General features: G+C 43.0%; 1 protein-coding gene across 2 annotated transcripts in view; it reads right to left on the bottom strand.

Annotated features, from left to right (window-relative positions):
- Positions 1–24,441, bottom strand: part of LOC122550197 (TBC1 domain family member 20) — a 59,324-nt gene that overhangs the window by 11,190 nt on the left and 23,693 nt on the right. For both annotated transcript variants that reach the window (XM_087987669.1, XM_043690940.2), the window contains exons 6-7: positions 22,078–22,219; positions 20,351–20,535 (exon numbers count right to left, since the gene is read on the bottom strand). In XM_087987669.1, coding sequence (XP_087843795.1) covers positions 20,351–20,535; positions 22,078–22,219 — 327 coding nt within the window. The remainder of the gene's footprint in view (positions 1–20,350; positions 20,536–22,077; positions 22,220–24,441) is intronic.

Consider the following 24,441-nt stretch of genomic DNA (forward strand, 5'->3'; position numbering starts at 1 on the left):
CATCCCATTACCCACAAGACAGAATAACAACACACGACACAGGAGCAGAAATTAGGCCATCTGACCCATCGAGTCTGCTCCGCTTTTCAATCATGGCTGATAAGTTTCTCAATCCTATTCTCCCGCTTTCTCCCTGTAACTCTTGATCCTCAAGAACCTATCTATCACAGTCTTAAATATACTCAATCACCTGACCTCCACAGGCTTTTGTGGCAATGAATTCCATAGGTTCACTACTCTCTGGCTGATGAAGTTTCTCCTTACCTCTGTTCTAAAGGGTCTTCCCTTTACTCTAAAGCTGTGCTCTCAGGTCTTAGTCTCTCCTACCAATTGGAACATCTTCCCAATGTCCATGCTGTCCAGGCCTTTCAGTATTCTACAAGTCCCCCCACCCCCTCATCCCTCAAAACTCTGTCAAGTATAGACCCAGAGTCCTCAAATTTCCTCATTTTTTACGCCTTTCATTACTGGGATCATTATCGTGAAACTCCTCTGGACCCGCTCCAGGGTCAGTACATCCTCCTTGAGATATAGGCCCATAATTGCTCACAATATTCTAAATGTGGTCTGACTAGAGCCTTATAAAGCCTTAGAAGTACATTCCTGCATTTATATTCTAGTCCTCTTGAAATAAATACCAACATCACATTTGCCTTCCTAACTACTGACTCAACCTGCAAGTTTACCTTAAGAGAATCCTGGACTCGGACTCCCAAGTCCCTTTGCACTTCAGATTTGTGAATCTTCTCCCCATTTAGAAAATAGTCTTTGCTTTGGTTTTTCTGACCAAAGTGCATGACCTCACACTTTCCCACACTGTATTCTATCTGCCAATTCTTTGCCTACTCTCTTAACCTGTCCAAGTTCTTCTGCAGCCTCCCCGCCTCCTCAATGCTATCTGTCTCTCTACTTACCTGCAAATGTGGCCAGAATGCTCTCAGTTCCTTCATTTAGATCATTCAAGTATAAAGTGAAAAGTTGTGGCCCCATGCAGGGTCAGTCACTCACTGGCTGCCACCTTGAGAAGGACCCTCTTATCCCCAATCTCTGCTTTCTACCAGACAGCAAATCTTCTATCTGTGCTAGTACCTTGCCTCTAACACCATGGGCCCTTACATTACTAAGTAGTCTCCTGTGCAATACCTTGTCAAAGACCTTCTGAAAGTCCAGCTAGATAATATCCATTGGCCCTCCTTTGTCTAACCTGTCATTACTTCCTCAAAGAATTCCAACAGATTTGTCAGGCATGACCTCCCCTTGGAGAAAGCAAAGATTGCAAAGGCTGTAGATCAGAGTCAAAGAGTGTGGTGCAGGAATCCTGATGAAGAGCTTATGCTCGAAACTTCAATTCTCCTGCTTCTTGGATGCTGCCTGACCAGCTGTGCTTTTCCAGCAACACACTCTTCAACTATGACCTCCCCTTGATGAAACCATGCTGACTTTGCCCTATTTTAGCATACATTTCAAGGTATTCAGAAATCTCATCCTTCACAAAGGATTCTAAGATCTTACTAATGACCAAGGTCAGGCTAATTGGCCTGGAATTTCCTATCTTTTGCCTCACTCCTTTCTTACACAGGGGTGTCACGTTCGCGATTTTCCAGTACTGTGGGACCGTCCTTAACTCCAGTGATTTCTGGAAGATCACTACTGAAGCCTCGACTATCTCTTCAGCTATCTCTCTCAGAAATCTGGAGTTTAGTCCATCTGATCCAGGTGATTTATCCACCTTTTGACCTTTCAGTTTTTCTAGCATCTTCTCCTTGGTGATGGCCACCATACTCACCTCTGCCCTCCGTCTCTTGAATTTTTGGGATGTTACTCGTGTCTTCCACTGTGAAGACCAACACAAAGTACTTGCTCAGTTCCTCTGCCATTTCTTTGTTCCCCATCACTACTTCTCCAGTGTCATTTTCCAGAGCCCCAATATCTACCTTTGCCTCTCTTTTACCCTTTATTTATCTAAAGAAACTCTTGCAATCCTCTTTTACGTTTCTGGCTAGCTAACCCTCATAATCGATCTTCCTCTTTATTTCTTTCCTCGTTGTCCTCGGTTGGTCTTTATAGGCTTCCAACTGCCCTTCGTCACATTATGTGCTTTCTCATTTGCTTTTTATGCTGTCCCTGACTTCCCTTGTCAGCCATGGTTGCCTCATCCTCCCTTTAGTATGCTGCTTTTTCCTAGGGATAAATTTTTGCTGTGTCTCCCAAATTACTTCCATAAATTCCTGACATTGATGTTCCACAGTCTTTTCTGCCAGGCTCTTCTCCCAGTCAATTGTGGCCTTCTCCTCCCTCATGCCTCTGTAGTTGCATTTATTCAACTATAATACCATTACATCCGATTCAAACTTCTCCAGTCTGGAGTTGGGAGGTCATGTTGTGGCTGGACAGGTCTTTGGTTAGGCCACTTTTGGAATATTGCCTGCAATTCTGGTCTCCCTCCGATAGGAAGGATGATGTGAAACTTGAAAGGGTTCAGAAACGATTTACATGGATGTTGCCAAGGTTGGAGGATTTGAGCTACAGGGAGAGGCTGAATAGGCTGGGACTGTTTTCCCTGGAGCGTCAGTGGCTAAGGGGTGACCTTATAGAGGTGTATAAAACCATGACGGGCATGGATAGGATAAATAGACAAAGTTTTTTCTCTGGGGTGGGAGAGTCCTGAACTAGAGTGCATGGGTTTAAGGTGAGAGGGTAAAGACTTAAAAAGGGACCTGAAGGGCAACTTTTTCATGCACAGTGTGGTCTCTGTATGGAACGAGCTGCCAGAGGAAGTGGTGGAGGCTGGTACAATTTCAGTATCTAAAAACGCATCTGGATGGACATATGATTAGGAAGGGTTTAGAGGGATATAGGCCAAGTGCTGGCAAATGGGACTAGATCAGGTTAGGATATCTGGCCGGCATAGACATGTTGAACCAAAGGGTCTGTTGCCATGCTGTAAATCCCTGTGACTCTATGTAGAGTCTTTTCTATCATATTATGGTTACTGCCTCCTAAGCGTTCCTTCACGTTAAGATCTCTTATCAAGGCAGCCTCATTACACATCACTAAATCCAGAATTGCCTGTTCCCTCATGGGCTCCACCACAAGCTGCTCTAAAAAGCCATCTCACAGACACTCCACAAATTCCTTTTCTTGCGATCCACTGCCAACCTGGTTTTTCCCATCCACGTGCATATTGACATCCTCCATGATCACTATAACCTTGCCATTCTTATACACCTTTTCTATCTCTTGGTGCATCTTGTGCCTCACATCCTGACTTTTGTTTGGAGGCCTGTACATTGCTCCCATTATGGGTTTTACCTTTACTGTTTCCCCAACTCTACCCACACAGATTCTACATCATCTGACCCCACGTTGTTTCTTGGTATTGATTTAATTTTATTTCTTACTAATAAAGCAACCCCATCCCCTACCCACCTGCCTGTCTTTTTGATAGGATGTATATCCTCGAATATTCAGCTCCCAGTCCTGATCCCCTTGCAGCCACATCTCTGTGACACCCACCACGTCACACCTGCCAATTTCAATCTGCGCCACACACTCATTTACCTTATTTCATATACCGTGTGCATTCAGATACAACACCTTCAGTCCTTACCGTCCCCCGTCTCAGCATCATCCCTTTACTTTATATGCTGGAAGTTTAATCCATAACCCTTTCCAAACACACTGCCCTATTTGATGTTCTGGAGTCTTTAATAACCTCCAAGTTCTCCTTTTTTTTTTCATTTTTTCATAGTTTTCAATGCAGTTGAATTCACCCTCCCACACGTTAACCTGCTACTTTGTTTCCCTTCCCCCAACTTTCTAGTACAAAGTCCTGTTGACCACCCAATTTACCCTTTCCGTTGGAACATTGGTCCTAGCTCAGTTCAGGTGGAGACCATCAGGTACAGATCCCTCCTGGTCCAATACTAATGCCAGTACCCCATGAAAAGGAACCCCTCTTTCCCACACCACTCCCTTACCCATGTGTTACTTCCCTTATTTTCGCGTCCCTAAGCCAATTAGCACGTTGCTTGGACAGTAATCCAGAGATTATGAACCTGAGGACCTGTTCTTTAATTTAGTTCCCAATTCCTAATAATGAGTCAACAGGTCCTCTTTCCTTGTTTTGCCTATGTTGTCGGAAAGGAGTTTAGAAGCATAAGGGTGAACCCACTGAAACCTACAGAATACTGAGAGGCCTGGTTAGAGTGGATGTGGTGAAGGTGTTTCCACTCATAGGAGAGACTAGAACCCAAGGACACAGCCTCTGAGTGAAGGGACAACTCTTGAGAATGGACTTGGGGAGGAACTTCTTCAGCCAGGGAGCAGTGAATCTGTGAAACTCATTGCTGCAGAAGGCTGTAGGGATCAAGTCATAGAGTGCATTGAAATCACAGACAGATAGGGTTATTGATTAGTAAGGGTGATCAAGGATTATGGGGAGAAGGCAGGAGAATGGGATTGAGAAACATATCAGCAGGGTCTAATAGTAGAGCAGACTTGATGGGCTGAATGATCTAACTCTGCTCCTATATCTTATGGCCTTATGGGAGAATCTAGGGCCAGAGGGCATACTCAGAATGAGGGCATACTCAGAATAAGGACGTACCCATTTAAGACAGAGGCGAGGAGAATTTTGTTTTTTTGCCTTTCAGGATAGTGAATCTGTGGAATTCTTTAGCACAGAGAGCTGTGAAGTCAGGGTCATTAAGAATATCGAAGGCAGAGATTGATGACTTTTAATCAGGCAATCAAGTGTTACGGGTAAGGCAGGACAGTGAAGCTGAAGACCAGCAGACGTGATGGGCTCAATGGTCCACTTCTGCTCCAAACATCTCAGGATCGATGTAATGTAATTAGTAGAAGGATTAGAGGGAAGTGGTTTTTTCCCACCCTGCCTACAAGATTGGCAGAAACCAGCATCATATTTTTAAAAAGATAAATTGCATATGTACTGGTGATGTCATAACCAATTGAGCCAGGGACCAACAGCACTGCTATAAATCTTGCTATGGTTTTATCTCGTTGGACCCCTTGAATTTACATACCAATCCAAGAACAAATAGCAAAAAGCTAATTCCATTTTTGTTTGTGCAACAGTGGAGGATTACACTGCCAGTAAGCACTTCTACAGAACTTAAACTAAAGCAATCACACACACTTCATGTAAAGATGTGCAAGCAGGGTAATGGTATACAGAGATGTAAAGGGGCTTACATTACAGACAGAATACCTTGTCCGGACATTAACACTACCTCCCTCTCCAGATACTGAGCTGTATCTAGAAAATCTGACATTTAGAATCATAATTCAGCTGGCTTCAGTTACTGGGAATTCATCGTGATGGAGCAGTTTGCTTTCACGGCAGGTAGAGGGTCAGGTTTCAGCTTCCTGTGTAATGGAGAGTAGTGACTTTGGCTATTGAACAACATCAATGAGAATAAGATTAGATCGATAGAATTCCAGGTCAAATTACACAAACTGGCAAAATCAAAGCATCCTTTTTCTTTACATTTAGCAAAATATATTAAAGGGAATGTAAGTGCATCATCAACTTACAAACAATGACAGTTCAATGACTTGGCAACAGAAGATGGCTGACAAGGACAACCCTACCTCAGGAATGGCTCAGGTCTGAAGGAATCCTGACATTTCAAAACAAGACTACAAAACTCACTCCTACAGTGATGTTCATCAATAGATCAATGCAAGGATCCACGATTACAATAATTCCTATTGTAACTCACTCCTACACACTGATGCCAATCAATAGAAGGACTCGTTCCTACATTGATCCCCAAAGATCAATGCAAGGCCTCACTACAAAGGCAAGGTTGGCAGAAATAGGGAATCCTGGATGACAAGAGATATTGAGGCTTTGACCAGAAAAAAGGAAGAGGCATAGCTCAGGTACAGGCAGCTGGGATCAAGGAAATCCCTGGAGGTTTATAGGAATACAGGAGTTTACTAAAGGAGGAAATCAGGAGGGCAAAAAGGGGTCACAAGATAGCCTTGGCTGACAAGATTAGGGTGACTCCAGAAGTTCTTTAAATATATTAAAGGAAAAAGAACTAGAAAGAGAAAATGGGACTCCTCAAAGACCAAAGTGGATATACATGTGTAGAATCGCAGAAGATGGGCAAGTTTCTCAATGAATAGTTCTCCTCTGTGTTTACCGTGGAGAAAGAATTGAAGACTTGGGAACTTGGGGAAGTAAGTGGTGATATCTTGGGGACAGTCCATATCACAGTAGAGGTTGTGCTGGATGAATTAGAATGTATGAAGGTGAATAAATGTCCTGGTCCTGACCAGATAATATGTAAGAACACTGCAAGATGCTAAAGGCCCCCCAATAGCAGAAACAGATTGGGAAACAGATTTTGGAAAGGTGCAGAAGCCACAGGGTAGTAGTCATGGGCGATTTCAACTTCCCAAATATTGATTGGAAGCTCTTTAGATCAAGTAGATTGGATGGGGCGGTGTTTGTGCAGTGAGTCCAGGAAGCTTTTCTAACTCAGTATGTAGATTGTCCGACCAGAGGGGAGGCCATATTGGATTTGGCACTCGGTAATGAACCGGGACAAGTGATGGGCTTGTTAGTGGGTGAACATTTTGGTGATGGTGACCACAATTCTGTGACTTTCACCTTGGTTATGGAGAGAGATAGGTGCGTGCAACAGGGTAGGTTTTACAATTGGGGGAAGGGTAATTACGATGTTGTAAGACAGGAGCTGTAAGTTGGGAGCATAGGCTGTCAGGGAAGGATGTCGTGGAAATGTGGAACTTTTTCAAGGAACAGATACGACGTGTCCTTGATATGTATTACCTGTCAGACATGAAAGAAATGTCGTGTGAGGGAACCTTGGTTGACGAGGGAGGTTGAATGTCTTGTAAAGAGAAAGAAGGAGGCTTACATAAGGTTGAGGAAACAGGGTTCAGATAGAGCAATGGAGGGATACAGGATAGCCAGAAGGGACCTGAAGAAAGGGATTAGGAGAGCTAAGAGAGGGCATGAAAAATCTTTGGCGGATAGGATCAAGGATAACCCAAAGGCATTTTATGCATATGTGAGAAACATGAGAATGACGAGAACGAGGGTAGGTCCGATCAAGGACAGTAGTGGGAGACTGTGTATTGAGTCGGAAGAGATAGGAGAGGTCTTGAATAAGTACTTTTCTTCAGTATTTACGAACGAGAGGGACCGTATTGTTGAAGAGGAGAGTGTGAAACGGACTGGTAAGCTAGAGGAGATACTTGTTAGGAAGGAAGATGCGTTGGACATTTTGAACAATTTGAGGATAGACAAGTCCCCCGGGCCTGATGGGATGTATCCTAGGATTATGTGGGAAGCAAGAGAGGAAATTGCGGTACGGTTGGCAATGATCTTTTCATCTTCACCGTCAACGGGGGTGGTACCAGGGGACTGGAGAGTGGCGAATGTTGTGCCCCTGTTCAAAAAAGGGAATAGGGATAACCCCGGGAATTACAGGCCAGTTAGTCTTACTTCGGTGGTAGGTAAAGTAATGGAAAGGGTACTGAGGGATAGGATTTATGAGTATCTGGAAAGACACTGCTTGATTAGGGACAGCCAGCACGGATTTGTGAAGGGTAGGTCTTGCCTTACAAGTCTTATTGAATTCTTTGAGGAGGTGACCAAGCATGTGGATGAGGGTAGAGCAGTGGATGTAGTATACATGGATTTTAGTAAGGCATTTGATAAGGTTCCCCATAGTAGGCTAATGCGGAAAGTCAGGAGGCATGGGATAGAGGGAAATTTGGCCAATTGGATAGAAAACTGGCTAACCGGTCGAAGTCAGAGAGTGGTGGTAGATGGTAAATATTCAGCCTGGAGCCCAGTTACAAGTGGAGTTCCGCAGGGATCAGTTCTGGGTCCTCTGCTGTTTGTAATTTTTATTAATGACTTGGAAGAGGGAGTCGAAGGGTGGGTCAGTAAATTTGCAGATGATACGAAGATTGGTGGAGTTGTGGATAGTGAGGAGGGCTGTTGTTGGCTGCAAAGGGACTTAGATATGATGCAGAGCTGGGCAGAGGAGTGGCAGATGGAGTTCAACCCTGCCAAGTGTGAGGTTGTCCATTTTGGAAAGACAAATAAGAATGCGGAATACAGGGTTAACGGTAGGGTTCTTAGTGAGGTGGAGGAACAGAGGGATCTTGGGGTCTATGTTCATAGATCTTTGAAAGTTGCCACTCAGGTGGATAGAGCTTGTAAGAAGACCTATGGTGTATTAGCGTTCATTAGCAGAGGGATTGAATTCAAGAGTCGTGAAGTGATGTTGCAACTGTACAGGACTTTGGTTAGGCCACATTTGGAGTACTGTATGCAGTTCTGGTCGCCTCACTTTAGGAAAGATGTGAAAGCTTTGGAGAGGGTGTAGAGAAGATTTACCAGGATGTTGCCTGGAATGGAGAATAGGTCGTGCGAGGATAGGTTGAGAGTGCTAGGCCTTTTCTCGTTGGAACGGCGAAGGATGAGGGGTGACTTGATAGAGGTTTATAAGATGATCAGAGGAATAGATAGAGTAGACAGTCAGAAACTTTTTCCCCGGGTACAACAGAGTGTTACAAGGGGACATAAATTTAAGGTGAAGGGTGGAAGGTATAGGGGGGGATGTCAGGGGTAGGTTCTTTACCCAGAGAGTGGTGAGGGCATGGAATGCGCTGCCTGTGGGAGTGGTAGCGTCAGAATCTTTGGTGACCTTTAAGCGGCAATCGGATAGGTACATGGATGGGTGCTTAAGCTAGGACAAATGTTCGGCACAACATCGTGGGCCGAAGGGCCTGTTCTGTGCTGTATTGTTCTATGTTCTAAAGAAGAAATTGCCGTGGCCCTGGCTGATATTTCTGCATCATTGTTAGCCATGGGTGAGGTCCCAGAAGACTGCAGGATAGCAAACGTTGTGTCATTATTCAAAGGCTGCAAAGAAAAGCCTGGGAAGTATAGCCCAGTAAGCTTAACATCTGTGGTAGGTAAATTACTTGAGAAGATTGAGAGATAAGATATACAAGTATATGGAAAGACAGGGTTTCAGTACGTATAGTCAGCATGGCTTTGTGAATGGGAGATCGTGCCTCACAAATTTGTTAAGAGTTCTTAGATGAAGTGACCAGGAAGGTTGACAAGGGCAGGGTGGTAGATATAGTCTACATGGATTTCAGTAAGGCCTTTGATAAGGTTCCACATGGTAGGCTGCTCTGGAAGGTTAGATAGCATGGAGTCCAGGGAAAGCTGGTAAATTGGAATCAAAATTGGGTTGATGATAGGAAACAGAGGGTAATAGTAGAAGGTTGCTTGTCAGAATGGAGGCCTGTGACTCGTGGAGTGCCTCAGGGACTAGTGCTGGCCCATTACTGTTTGTTATCGACATCAATTATTTGGATGAGAACATACAAGGCATAATTAGTAAGTTTGCTGATGACACTGAAATCGGTGGTATCGTGGAGAGTGAGGAAGGCTATCAGAAATTGCAGCAGGACCTTGATCAGTTGGGGAAGTGGGCTGAGAAATGGTAAATGGAGTTTAATATAGATAAGTGTGAGGTCTTGTACTTTGGAAAGTCAAACCAAGGCAGGAGTTTCACGGTGAATGGTAGGCTTTAAGGAGTGTAGTAGAACAGAGGATTCTTGGAGTTCAGGTTCACAGTTCTCTGAAAGTGGAGTCACTGGTGGACAGGGCAGTGAAGTTCTGTTGCAGTTATAAAGGACATTGGTGAGGCCACACTTGGAGTATTGTGTTCAGTTTTGGTCACCTTGTTATAGGAAGGATGTTACTAAACTGAAAAGAGTGCCGAGGATGTTGTCTGGACTCAATGGTGCAAGTTATAGGGAGCAGTTGGACAAACTAGGGTTTTATTCTTTCGAGCGTAAGAGGCTGAGGGTGGATTCTTATAGAAGTGAAGATGATCAAGAGAGGCATGGATAGGGTGAATGCACTTAGTCTTTTACACAGGGTTGGGGAATGGAAGACATCAGTTTAAGGTTAGAAGGGAAAGAATAAAAGGGAACCTGAGGGGCAGCATTTTTTACACAGAGGGTGGCACGCACATGGAATGAGCTGCCAGCAGAAGTGGTTGAGGTAGGTACATTAACAACATTTAAAAGGCATTTGCACAAATACATGGATAGGAAAGGATTAGAAGGATATGGGCGAAGTGCAGGGAAATGGGGTTGGCATGGACAGACATTTTGATCAGCATGGATCAGTTTGAACTTTTTAAAAAGCCCATTTCCATGTTGTAGGACTCTACGACAACTTCTGCATACATCGCATCATCCTCCGCCACTTCCACCACCTACAAACGGACCCCACCACCAGAGATATATTTCCCTCCACACCACTACCAGCATTCTGGAGTGACCATTCCCACCGCGACTCCCTTGTCAAGTCCACACCCCACTCCTGGCACCTTTCGCTGCCATTGCAGGAAGTGTAAAACCTGTGCCCACACCACACCCTTCACCTTTGTCCAAGGCCCCAAAGAATCCGTCCACATCTGACAGAAATTTACCTGTACCTCTACCAATGTACTGTATCCATTGCACCCGATGTGGTCTCCTCTACACTGGGGAGACAGGATGCCTACTTGCAGATCGTTTCAGAGAACATCTCTGAGACACCTGCACCAACCAACCCCACTGCCCCGTGGCTGAACACTTCAACTCTCCCCCTCCCACTCCGTCACGGATATGCAGTTCCTGGGCCTCCTCTACTGCCAAACCGTTACCACCTGACACCTGGAGGAAGAACGCCTCATATTCCACCTTGGGACCCTGCAACCACACGTGATAAATGTGGATTTCAACGGTTTCCTCATTTCCCCTCCCCCCACATTTTCCCAATCCCAAGCCTCCAACTCTGCACCACCCTGCTGACCTGTCCATCACCTTTCCCAACTATCCGTTCCACCCTCCTCTCTGACCTATCACCTTCATCGACCTATTGCATTCTCAGCTCCCTTCCCCCCCCTAACCCCACCCCCCTCCCATTTATGTCTCAGTCCCCCCAGCCCACAAGCCTCATTCCTGTTCAAGGGTTTATGCCTGAAACGTCGATACTCCTGCTCCTTGGATGCTGCCCGACTTGCTGTGCTTTTCCAGCACCAAACTCTCAACTCCATCCTTAAACAGTTAGTGCTGATTTGAATTTATTGTTCATTAATTCTAGATTGGCCCCAGAGGAAAAAGACAGTTGTGAATCTGTGGAATTCTTTACCACACAGGGCTGTCAAAGCTGGATCATTAACTATATTTAATGCTGAAACAGACAAATTTCTAACCATTAAGGAAATCAAGATTTTTGGGGGTGGTGAGGCATGAAAGTGAAGTTGAGGATTATCAGATCAAACATGATCGCTTGAATGGCAGAGCAAGCAGACTTGATGGAAAATGAAAGCAAAGAGCTACTTGTGATCCCACACTTTATGGTCTTACATCCATCCTGTCAAAACCATTTGTGATCAGATATACTTCAGTCAAGTCATCACATCCAAACCCCCTCTTCTAAACACCAATGAAAACAAGCCTAACCTGTCCAACCGAACCTCAAAACATTTCTCATAAGTTCATCGCTTGTACCAATCTGTAAACATTCTCTGAATCACTTCAAATAGAGTCAGAGATGTACAGCACAGAAACAGACCATTCGGTCCAACCTGTCCATGCTGACAGATATCCCAACCCAATCTAGTCCTACCTGCCAGCACCTGGCCCATATCCCTCCAAACCTTTCCTATTCATATACTCATTCAAATGCCTCTTAAATGTTGTAATTGTACCAGCCTCCACCACTTCCTCTGGCAACTCATTCCATATCCGTACCACCCTCTGAGTGAAAACGTTGCCCTTGAGGTCTCTTTTATATCTTTCCCCTTTCACCCTAAACCTATGCCCTCTAGTTCTGGCCTCCCCCACCCCAGGGAAAAGACTTTATCTATTTATCCTATCCATGCCCCTCATGATTTTATAGACCTCTAATTGGGTGGCACGGTGGCACTGTGGTTAGCACTGCTGCCTCACAGCGCCAGAGACCCGGGTTCAATTCCCGCCTCAGGCGACTGACTGTGTGGAGTTTGCACGTTCTCCCAGTGTCTGCGGGGTTTCCTCCGGGTGCTCCGGTTTCCTCCCACAGTCCAAAGATGTGCAGGTCAGGTGAATTGGCCATGCTAAATTGCCCGTAGTGTTAGGTAAAGGGTAAATGGAGGAATATGGGTGGGTTGCGCTTCGGCGGGTCGGTGTGGACTTGTTGGGCCGAAGGGCCTGTTTCCACACTGTAATGTAATCTAATGCAATCTAATCTAATCTGTCACCCCTCAGCCTCCGACCCTCCAGGGAAAACAGCCCTAGCCTATTCAACCTTTGAATGTTCAAGATGTGGTCAGAAGCATAACATTGTTACCTTTATGTTTAATTTTCCTTATAATAAAAGGGGATAATCCTATTTTCTTTCTTGATTATGAGCTGTACCTGCACACTAACAGTTTGTGACTCATACACAAGAATACCTAATCCTCCCGCACATCAGAACTTCACAGCCATTCTGTTTAAATAAGTTTTTTTCATTCTTCTTGCCGAAGTGAACAATTTCACATTTTCCCACATATATTCCATCTGCAAGATTTTTGCCCACTCATTCAACCTATTTATACCCATCTGCAACTTCCTTATCTGTCCTTCATGCATACCTCCCTATCCATCTCTGTGTTATCTGCAAATTTAGCCACCGTGCCTTAATTCCCCGCGTCCAAGTCATTGATGTGAATTATAGAAGGGTTGAAGCCTCGGCACTGCAGGATTCCACTTATCACTTCCTGCCAATCAGACAAAGATTCCCTAATCTCTCTGTTTTCTGCCAATCAGCCAATCTTACATCCATGCTCATGCTCAGTGTGGGCTTCATTTTCTGAAATATCCTGATGTGGCACCTTCACAAATGCCTTATGGAAATCCAAGTATAGCCTATATACAGGATCCACTTTATCGACAGCACATGTTACTCCTTTAAAGAACTCCAACAAATTGGTTAAACTTGAGCTTCCTTTGATTAAACTATGCCAATTCTTCACAATTACTCTGCGTTCTTCTAAGTGCTCAGGTATAACTTCTTTCATGATCAGGCCTAACACCACCTCCACAGAGGCATCAAGATAACTGGCTCATCGTTTCTTGTTTTCTGCTTCCTTCCTTCTTGAACAGAGGGGCCAAATTTGATACTTTCTACTCTGATGGAACCTTCCCTGAACCTTAAAAATTAACACCAACCTATCTGCTACCTGATTAGCAACTTCTACCTGGACCCAGCGACCTGTCAGCCTGTAGTTCCTGCTTAATACTACATCCCTTATGATTGTAAGATGTTGCCAGGAATGAAAGGTTTGATTTATAAAGAAAGGCTGAGACGGTTTTCACTGGAGCGTAGGAGGTTGACAGGCAACCTGATAGAAGTTTATAAAATAAAAAATGAGAGGTATAGAGAGAGTTAATGGTAGTTGTCTTTTCCCTAGGCTGGGGGATTTGAAGACTAGGAGGCACATTTTTAAGGTGAGAGAAGAGCGATTTAAAAAAAGAGATGAGGTAAATGTTTTACACAGAGGGTGGTTCATGTGCAGAATGAACTTCCTGAGGAAGTGGTGGATGTGGGTACAATCACACACTTAAAAGTCATTTGGATAAGTACATCAATAGGAAAGGTTTGGAGGGATATGGGCCAGGAGCAGGTAGGTGGGATTAGTTTAGTTGAGATTATCTTCAGCATGGACTGGTTGGACCGAAGAGTATGTTTTTGTGCTGTCTAGCTATGACTCTTGCTTCCACCTCTGAATTTACAGCTATCACTGGTAATGTTTTTTCTATCCTCTATAGTGGACACTGAAGCAAAATATGTGTTCATTTTATCTGCCATTTCCTTATTATCGACTTCTGACCCACCAGCTCACTCTCCAGAGGGCCAACTCTAATATTTCCCTCCTAATTAATCTTTTAGTCATACCATGCCATTGTTTATATTCTTACCAATCATTCACACCCAGCTTTGCAGTTATTTATTTTTTCCTTATGTTTGATGTGATCTTTTAGCACAGATTTTGAGTCCTCCCTTTTAGAATTTTTCCTTGTTGCACAAAAACATTTATTCTGCGTTTTCTGAAATATTCTCTTAATGTCTCTGGGTTATTTGTCTAGCCTAATACACCAGTTCACTTCAGTCAGCTCAACTTTCGTGTCCACGTAGTTGTCCTTCTTAAAGTTTAAAGTACTAGTTTTAAACTAGGTCTTCTCCCAAACATGTTAAAATCAATCACATTGTGATCAATGCCACCTACAGGCTTCTTCATTCGGAGGTCAATAATTAATCCTGACAAGGTGGTGTCAGTGTCAGACTGGGATGGACAAGATCAGAAGAAACGCGACACCAGGTTATAGTCCAACAGGTTTACTTGAAATCGCACAAGCTTTCGGAGTGCAGCCCTTTCATCAGGTACAGCAAGAGAGGACACAGAGTTTATAGGCAGAGAGATCAAGGGCATAGAGATCAAAAATATCATGCAATTGGTGTGAGTGGAGTGTCAGATAATAAGTTTCTGCAGGTGACCAAGAGTGTTAGACAGTGTGTAAAGTGTTTACAAAGTCAATGTCAGTGTTGTGCTGTCATGACAATCGGGCAGAGTGATAGGACTATACCATCGGTGGCATCTCAGGTCAGACACTGAATTGTAGGTGTGAGGCCTTGTTCAGAATCAGTCACTTCCAAAACATGCTGCTCTAAAATAACTCTCTCAAAATCATTTTATAAACTGCTTATTGAGGCTACTGTTGCTGACCTCATTTTTCTGGCTTATGCATAGATTAAAAATCACCCATGATTATTGTCACCCCTTTATTACAAGCACCCAATATCCAGATACCTGCCAGATCAAGTCAAATGGGAATGTCAGTTACAGCCTGTTAACACTTACTAACACTGGTTAAATCAGTCATTGCTGAACGTCCCACCTCTAAAGTAGAAGCCAGCAAGGGAAGAAGATCTGTTATTTGCTTCCCAAAATCCCCCACCTCAATGTAAATTTCATCACTTTCTCTTCCTCTGTCAGACATATTAGATACTGTCAGTGGACAGAATCCGAACAACTGAGGTATTTTATACTAAGCTGTGGTTGAGACAAATGTTTTCTAAGTTTATTCTGCTGACTCAGCAGCGATAGGCCAACTGCTCAGCAATGTCCCAGTTATAAGCACACAGTGAAAGGAATGCTGCAGTAGGGGAGTGAGCTGTAGTGCAGTGCATACGGAGATTAGATTCAGGCAAAAGAGAGAATGAATGGGCAACAACACAATGAAGGAAGCTTGCAGTGAATGAAGCTGAATAAATGAAGAGGCTGAATCAGCCAAGTGAACTATCATTGTGGTCTGGCTCTTATCCAACTCATTTTCCTATTACAATACTCTGCCCTAGAGTATGTGCTGATATAGCCTGAGCAAAAAAAAAATTACAATCAACTTCCCTGGACATTGCTGCATTGGCTGATGTCAGCCAGAAGTTGCTACAGTTTGTTTCTGCACTAGGAGGAGAAAAGACTTAACAGGCAAAGATTGTTATCCAGTGTCCTTGTTTTTGCAACATGAGGTATTGACCACCCAAAGTTAAGCAATGACGTAACAGTACTCACTGTCTGGTATACCTGTCAATCCCTATCCAGCAGGAGACAGCACTTTTGATGAAAGAGGGCGAACTCTTTTCTCATTAGAAATTAACTATATACATATACAAACATACTGATACAGGAGATTGACTCTTTGTTCATGTTAGAGCAGGCTTATTCCACTGGACATATGTCCAAGCCTACACTTTTGCTCTTTCCCAGAATATTTTGGTTCTTGCAATGAACTCCTCCTCTTTAGATCTACAAAATGCATTCCAAACTCAAATAAAACATCAGCAGGAGGCCATTCAGCCTGTTCAAACTTTTTAGAAGAGCTTAGTCTCATTCCACCTTGCCCTTTTCCCTGTAGCCGTCTTTTCTTTTTATTATGATTATTTATCCAATTCCCTTTTGAGTTATCTTTCAATTTGCTTTCACTAACCTTGCCAGCAGTGCATTCCAGATCACAATAACCTTCCAAGAAAAGAAATTCTCCTCATTTCAGTTTTTTATTTTGAAATTGTGTTCCCTGGTTATAGGGCCATACAGATGGACAACATGGAACAGACCCTTCAGCCCACCTATCATGCCAACCAGAAACCTAAATTAATCTAGTCCCATTTGCCAGCATTTGGTCCATATCCCTCTAAACCCTTCCTATTCATATATCCATCCAGATGCCTTTTAAATGTTGCAATTGTACCAGCCTCCCTCACTTCCTCTGGCAGCTCATTCCATACATGCAGCACCCTCTGCATGAAAACGTTGGCCCTTAAGTCCCTTTTATATCTTTTCCCACTCACCTTAGACTAAAGCCCTCTAGTTTTGGACTCCGTTACCTTGGGAAAAAGGCCTCAGCCTTCATCCTATCCATGCCCATCATGATTATTACAAACATCTGTACATTCACCCCTCAACCTCCAATGCTCCTGGGATAATTGTCCCAGCCTATTCAGCCTCTCCCTATATCTCAAACCCTCCAACACCCCGTAACATTCTTGTCAACCTTTTCTGAACCCTTTCAAGTTTAACAACATTGTTCCTATAGCAGACAGGCCAGAACTGAAAGCAGCACTCCAAAAGTGGCCTAACCAACATCCTGTACAGCCACAACATGACCTCCCAATACCTACACTCAATGTACTGACCTTGAAAGTGAAGAGTACTAAACACCTTCTTAAACTCTAAATTAAACTCTATCTGCCACTCCTCAGCCCATCTGCCACTCCTCAGCCCGCCCTACTGACATAACTTTCTTCACTGTCCACGCCACCATTTTTGGTGTCATGTGCAAACTTACTAACCATTCCTCATATCTTCACATCCAAATTATTTATACAAATGATTAAAAGCAGCAGACCCAGCACCGATCCTTGCAGCACACCACTGGTCACAAGCCTCCAGGTCCAAAAATGAACCTTTTCCTCCACCCCCACTCTGTTTCCAACTTTCGAGACAATTTTGTATCCTAATGGCCGGCTCTCCCTGGATTCTATGTGATCTAATCTTGCTAACCAGTTGTTCATGCAGAACCTTGCTGAACACCTTGCTGAAGAGTAAGGGAGGTGGTTTGGACTGTGTTGGCTTGTTTAAGTCTAGAGGTAATACAGATATGTACAAGGAAGGTTTTCAGCAGCAAATGAGCTGAAGCAAGAACAGAGAGAAGTGATGTTGTGAAGATAGAAGCAAGTATGACAGGTGTTTATAAGGCCATTTCAGAGACAAATACAAGATGATCTGATGATTAGATAGGGCAGACAGCGAAAGTCTTTTTTCTAGGAGGATGACGTCAGCTTGTACGAGGGAACATTACTACAAACTGAGGGGTGATAAGATTTAAGACACATGTCAGAGGCAGGTTCTTTACGCAGCGAGTGGTAAGGGTGTGGAATGCCCTACCCGTTAATGTAGTCAACTCAGCCGCATTAGGGAGATTTAAACAATCCTTAGATAAGCACATGGATGATTTTGGGATAATGTAGGGGGACGAGCTCAGAATAGTTCATCGAGGGCCGAAGGGCCTGTTCTGCGCTGTATTGTTCTATGTTCTATAAGACTGAGGTAGCAAACTATCTCAGCCTGAGACAACTGATATGGGGAGGGACTGAGTCAGTGACTAGGGTGTTTGAAATAAGAACTGAAATCAGTGATGTTAGTCCTCGAAAACTAAACTGGCAGAAATTTCTGCTCATCAGTATTGGATATTCGATAAGCAATCTCATAATTTAGCAAGAGTAGGGAAGTCAAGAGAGATACTGATGAGGTAAAGCTGGGTCTCATCAGCTTGCACGAAAAAAATTAAAAGATTGAATTAGGTTGATGTCAGACAGTAGTACCCTGACTGGAATTATAAGAAATTATAAAGATATTTAATAAAATGTTGCTCACAGCTACTAAACATCCCAAAATATTTTACTGCCAATGAAGTGCAATTGAAATGTAGTCAATGTTGTAATATAGGAAACGAAACACCAATTTACACCCAGCAAGCTCCCACAAATGTGATGGTTTTGTCTGTGATGTAGATAGAAGGAGAAATATGGGCCAGGACACAAAAAACAAGAGAAGGTCAAAGGGACACCAAAATTAATGATTCAGAATCAGGGAGCCATAGCTGGTGACATTCTAGATATGATTAAATATACCAGAACAGAATCAGGCAAGAGCTGTTCCACCCATCTGAGTGACTGTGGAAAGGATTTGGAGGGATAGAGTCAAACATGTCAAATACCACAGTCAGATTGAAAAGGACAAGGAGGTAAAGTGTACTTTGTCACAGTCACACAGGACACAGTTTGTGACTTTGATGAGAGATGTACCGAGGTGGGGTGAAAACTGGACATAGAAATAGGCCATTTAGTTTCCTTTATTCGTCAGAGTATTGAGTACAGGAGTTGGGAGGTCATGTTATGGCTGTACAGGACATTGGTTAGGCCACTGTTGGAATATTGCGTGCAATTCTGGTTTCCTTCCTATCGGAAAGATGTTGTGAAACTTGAAAGGGTTCAGAAAAGATTGACAAGGATGTTGCCCGGCTTGGAGGATTTGAGCTATAGGGAGAGGCTGAACAGGCTGGGGCTGTTTTCCCTGGAGCGTCGGATGCTGAGGGGTGACCTCATAGAAGTTTACACAATTATGAGGGGCATAGATAGGGTAACTAGGCAAAATCTTTTCCCTGGGGTCGGGGAGTCCAGAACTAGAGGGCACAGGTTTAGGGTGAGAGGGAAAAGATATAAAAGAGACCTAAGGGGCAACTTTTTCACACAGAGGATGGTATGGGTATGGAATGAGCTGCCAGAGGATGTGGTGAAGGCTGGTACAATTGCAACATTTAAGAGGCATTTGGATGGGTATATGAATAGGAAGGGTTTGGAGGGATATGGACCGGGTGCTGGTAGGTGGGACTAAATTGGGTTGGGATATCTGGTCGGCATGGACGGGTTGGACCGAAGGGTCTGTTTCCATACTGTACATCTCTATGACTCTATTTGGTCCATTGGGCCACCTGTAACATTCATTCAATTGTGGCCAATCGGACTACCCCACCTACCTGTGATCATCTTTCATCCCCTTGCTCATCAGCAATTTATCAAAACCTCTGCTTCTACCTTTTCAGAAAAAGAGCTCCAAAGACTCACGAACCTCCAAGAAAACATTTTGCCTGATCTCTATCTTTAATGGGCAATGTCTTACTTTTATATCAGGGACCCCTATTTCTATTTTCTCCCATAAGCAAAACATTCTTTCCTCACATATCCTGTCAAGACCCCTCATAATAAGTTTGAATCAAGCTCTCTCCTATGCTGTAAGGACACAAGCCTAGCCTGCCCAACGTTCCTGTCTACTCCATGTATTAGTCAAATAAACATTCTACTTCTATTTCCATCCTTTCTGAAATAAGGAAATGAATATTATACACAGAACACCAGATATAGTCTATCCAATGTCCTCTAATTAAAGCATAGCCTCCAACTTCTGTATGTAACCTCCTCCCAATAAATACTTTCCTGGTTACTTTCTATACCTGCATAAGCCTTTGTTACTCATGCATGACAGCATCCATATCCCTCTGGATCTTACAGCTCTACAATCTTTCAGTATTTAGATAATATACTTTATTTTTCCATTCTTCCTGCCAAAGTGGACAATTTTGCATTTTTCTACATTATAAACCTTTCATCTAAATCCCTAGGATAGAGTCAGTCTGGGCAAGGGGAGTTGTAATTCTGCATTCCAACTATTTTTTTGGCATCCCTTATCTGATGATTGGAATTTTCTGATGCTCCTCCCGCCATTTCCTGATTTACATTCATTTCTGAAATGTTACTTGTATTCCCTAAAGTGAAGACCTGCTCAGTTCATCTGGCTCCTCCTTATTTTCCATTATTAATTCTACAGACTCACTTCGAAAGGGCTAACTCACGTAGTTTACTTTTTTCCTGTTTAACTATCTATAATAATAATTGTTTTAGATTCCCACATACCTTTATTGCATGCTCTAATTTTCCCTGCTTACTAGCCTTTTAGTCAATCTTAGCTGTTTTTTCTGTTTTGTCCAATCTTCTGACCTGCCGCCCATCTTTGAGCAGTTGTGTATCTTTTCTTCAACTCTGATATTAAACTTGATTTTGAAGGGACTCAAAAGGATACTGAATTTGATTGAGATTCAAACATTCATAAGCTTATAAAAATTGCCTTGCCTTTTGCGTAGCTGCAGTGCTGCTTGTTTTGCAAGCTCAGGGGGTGGATGGTGGGAAAATAGCTCCTCTGCTTTGATGATCAGTGTCTCGTAAGGAAGGTCCTGCGGTATCTTGGACAGTAATTGATGGACACTGGCCATGTCACAGTCACATTTCATTACTTCTTCCTCCCTGTGTAGTACAATCTGAAACAAGGCAGTCAAGTCAGTCATCTTCATGGCTGTGCTTTCATAATCACCACACTTTGTCCTCCATAATATGCCTGAATTCCCACTGGGTCACTTAAGAAAGGTAACCAGGAGCTCTCAAGTTCCAATCATCATGGGCTTGGGTTGTGTTTCGTAAATCATTATGGATAAAGACAACTATACAGCTCATCTTTGTTCGCACAGTTGGAGAGATTCTTAGCTCCATCCGGCAGCCTACAGCATCCAGCGGGTTTCATGATTGCAAGATTTTCCTGCCTCCTCAACCACCCATCTCCACTCATGTCGATAAACAGACACCAATTTCCACCCTCTGGCTAAGAGGCAGCCCTGACAGATTTCATTCCCAATTATCCAAATCAATGTTTTTGTCCCTCAACCATCCCATGTGTTCTTGGGTTGTGGGTGATGCCAGTAAGGTCATATTTAGTGCCCTCATTAGGGATGATGATGGTGGGCTTTCTTGCAATAATTATTGATTATACAATGCTGTACCACTACATGTCTGATGCTTAACATTGCAATGTGGAACCAGAGTCACATGTAGGCCACATCAGGTAAAGGTGCCAGGTTTGTTTCTCCTAAAGTTCATTCATGAACCAGCTAGATTTTCATGCCAAACAGCCGATTTGAACTAGTGAACCCTGGTTCGTTAATCATGCAGCAGATAGAGATGCTTCACCATTCTTCCTGCTCTTACATCAGAGGTTGCTGCATGGAAACAGGCCATTTGGTCCAATGAGCCTGGCATGTTTTATCCTCTCCACAAGCCAGGGGTAAAGAAAACCCCGAAGCTGTGCCCTTCTACAAAAGTACTTGACCAAATAACAATTATTTTTTGGATGAGAGGAACTAAAGTCAAGTCCAATTCTGTTCATATATAGCATTCACTTTGCTGCAGGAACTACTTAGTTGTGATGTAAAGTGGTAACCCTGTCTACATTTTCCCTTTTGAAACTATGGCTGCTGTGACCAAGTTTGATGTCATTTAAAGCCAGTGCCAGTACATCAGCTGATTCGGAATTGTACCAGGGCTCCTCATCTGGTCAATCTTAGTGATGGTTTCACACCTACTGGGCTTTTACTCTTATCACGTCACACTTGATTAACAGAAGTATAGAAAATAAAGGATTTCTAAAGTTAGGTGCCCTACAGTAGGTACTGATCTTATTGTTAACAATGAAACCTAGGGTGAAATATGTTTGTCCTAAATACTATCAGTCAGACAAATTCGTCATTTTGGTGGTCTCTTTGGGATTGTATACATTTTGTGATGGCTTGTGGAACAGTGGGACACAATCATTGTTACATAAGTACACAAGGGAGAAAGAAACAACAGTATCCTTTCCAAATGAGGTCACATGAAGACTGGCAGGAGGAAGTTTGCATACAGCATAAACTCTAGAATTGACTAACTGGGCTAAATGGTCTGTTTTAGTCTATAGATTCATTGAGAACAAGGGGCAGTGAAGTACCAGACTAAGTGCTTAGGAAGAGAAGTGGGCATGGAATGATACATACCGCTGCCGCAACGTAGACTGGCATCAACGGGTGACTTGCCAGAAAGAAGTCGTACAGCCTGACAGTATGGCGAAACTTGGAGAGGACGTGACCATACCAGGTGATCAGCCAGCTCAGGGCAAAGATGGTGCCAACCTCAGCCCTAAATGAGGCACAAGACAGATTGAGCCAAAGCAATTATTTTCATCCAAAAGAAACAAAATAGAATTAATTTATATAGCGCTTTTCACATCCTCAGGTCTCCAAAGTCCTTCAGACACAATGCATTATTTTTCAGCTGTATTTACTGTTCCCATCGAGATAAGTGCGGCAGCCAGTTGCAACATTGCTAGGTCCTGGAAACTGAATCAGATAATAGGGCAGTGAGTTTGCCTTCATGCGTTTGGTCAAGGGAACTGTGGTTACAAAGACACACATTATTCTTTGAATGATTTCATGAGATATCTTTTGCACTTTCACAAACTGACAAGTCTAGGTTTAATGTCTCATCTGTATTGATCAGCTCAAATCTCTGGAGTGGGGTTTTATCCCTCAGGCCAAGATGATTTATTCAAACATTAGCACCTCTTACTGGTGTTGTTACTCCGATTATTCAGTGATGAAACATTCTTTGCAGGGAAAGGAAATTTCACAAGTGAATAAATTTAGAAACTTAGTAACACCCTTCCCCAACAATGTCCGGTCTTTTAGAAACACAGAGAATGGGAACAAATGGTTGACTGGATTCCTCTAACATTGCCCCTCTCCCCATAATTACTGTTATTAAAATGTAATGTAGAAAACGTTAGATGGCCTGTATAGCTGAAGAATCAGAAACTGATAAAATACAGGAGAGACAGGATATTTTATTTGAATCACGGGTACGATTCAAGTTCTGAGTGGGTGCTTACAAACGAGAAATCCATCAGTTCAAAACAAACATAAATAGATATTTTTAATCCACCTGTGCAGACATGTTATGACACGATTCCTGAACAGGTAGTTCTTGAACCTGAGCTTCCTGGTTCAAAGGTAGGGGCATTACCATTGCACCACACCAGCCCTAGTATTTAAATATATTACTCCAAGGTGCAATAAACTTACTGATTTGCCTGAAATAGCTGGTATGCTCAACACATTCTAAGCGGTACTTTTATAATTTTACATCAATTGGCAAATGTCCAAGCTAACTACAGTGTAAGCAGTGGAAACTTTATATCAGTCAAATGCATCCTGTTCAATAATTTTTTTTAAAATCCCACTTGATATTCACAAATGCTCACCGATGTGGCTGTACATCCTCCTGAGCACAGGAACACAGAAGCGGACTGAGTACATTCACTGCTGATCAGATGGTGGAGATCCACCTACACAGAAAAGGCAATGTTTGGAACCTCTGGACTTCCCATGTACAAGACCAGGTGATACATTTACCACTGAGCCCTTAGGGAGAGCTGAGCACATGCTCCTGAACATCATTTATTACTAACCTGGTCCAGTAGCTATATTGTAAAAATTGTCAAGGTCATTTCTGTACTTTTCATGGATTCAGTTCAAGATACATTACTTGCATTATAACAAATGCTCCAAAGCAATTCATTTCTTGCAAAACAATTTAGAATAGCATGAGGTTGTGGAAATGCTTTTTCTGTGGACATCTGATTCGACTATTTCAATACTCGCCGACCTCGTATCCTTCACACAGCCAGTACCAAACTCCATCTAAAAATCCACCAATTTCCTATTAGCACAGCAAATCTTGTAGATTCTTCACCCAGTACACACAAATCTACATGAACTTCCTGTTCCCAACACTATCTAAAAATTCTCATTTTTGTCTTTAAATCCCTCGTGGCCTTTTACTGTGCCCACCCCTAAATTATTTCCAGCCCAATCAATCCTCCCAATTCACTGCTTCAAATTCTTACAATCTCCTAGACCAGATAATGACCAGATCATCTGTCTTTGTCACATTGTGAGGAGTAACTCTAGTCCAGGACACCGGGAGGATTCCCTACTGTGCCTCTTCAGATCAGTGCTTTGGAATATTTTAGGTTCATTTGAGAGAGTATAGGACTTGGCTGTTAATGGCCAAGCCAGCATTTCATGCCCCTCCCTAAGTGACTGTGGCAATATCTGAAGGTATCTCGGATGACTCAAGTGGCGTGTGACAGCAAATGCTGTCAGGCCTGGGTGAGTCATGCTAACTGTGTAAGAGAGATATAATAAGTAAATATTCTGTAAAGGAAATGTCTGTTTATCGTTGTAGGGACAGATACAGAACTGTATAAACAAGCTTAGGTTGCAACTCTGTTTAAAAAAGCATGTCTACTCACAGTAAATTTTAACTTAGGTTTAAAGATGTACTAAGAAATGTTTTCAATC

The sequence above is a fragment of the Chiloscyllium plagiosum genome, unplaced genomic scaffold (genome assembly GCF_037043375.1).
Source record: "Chiloscyllium plagiosum isolate Xiang-an unplaced genomic scaffold, Cpla_swu_hap1 HiC_scaffold_5, whole genome shotgun sequence".
NCBI classification, from domain to species: Eukaryota; Metazoa; Chordata; class Chondrichthyes; order Orectolobiformes; family Hemiscylliidae; genus Chiloscyllium; species Chiloscyllium plagiosum.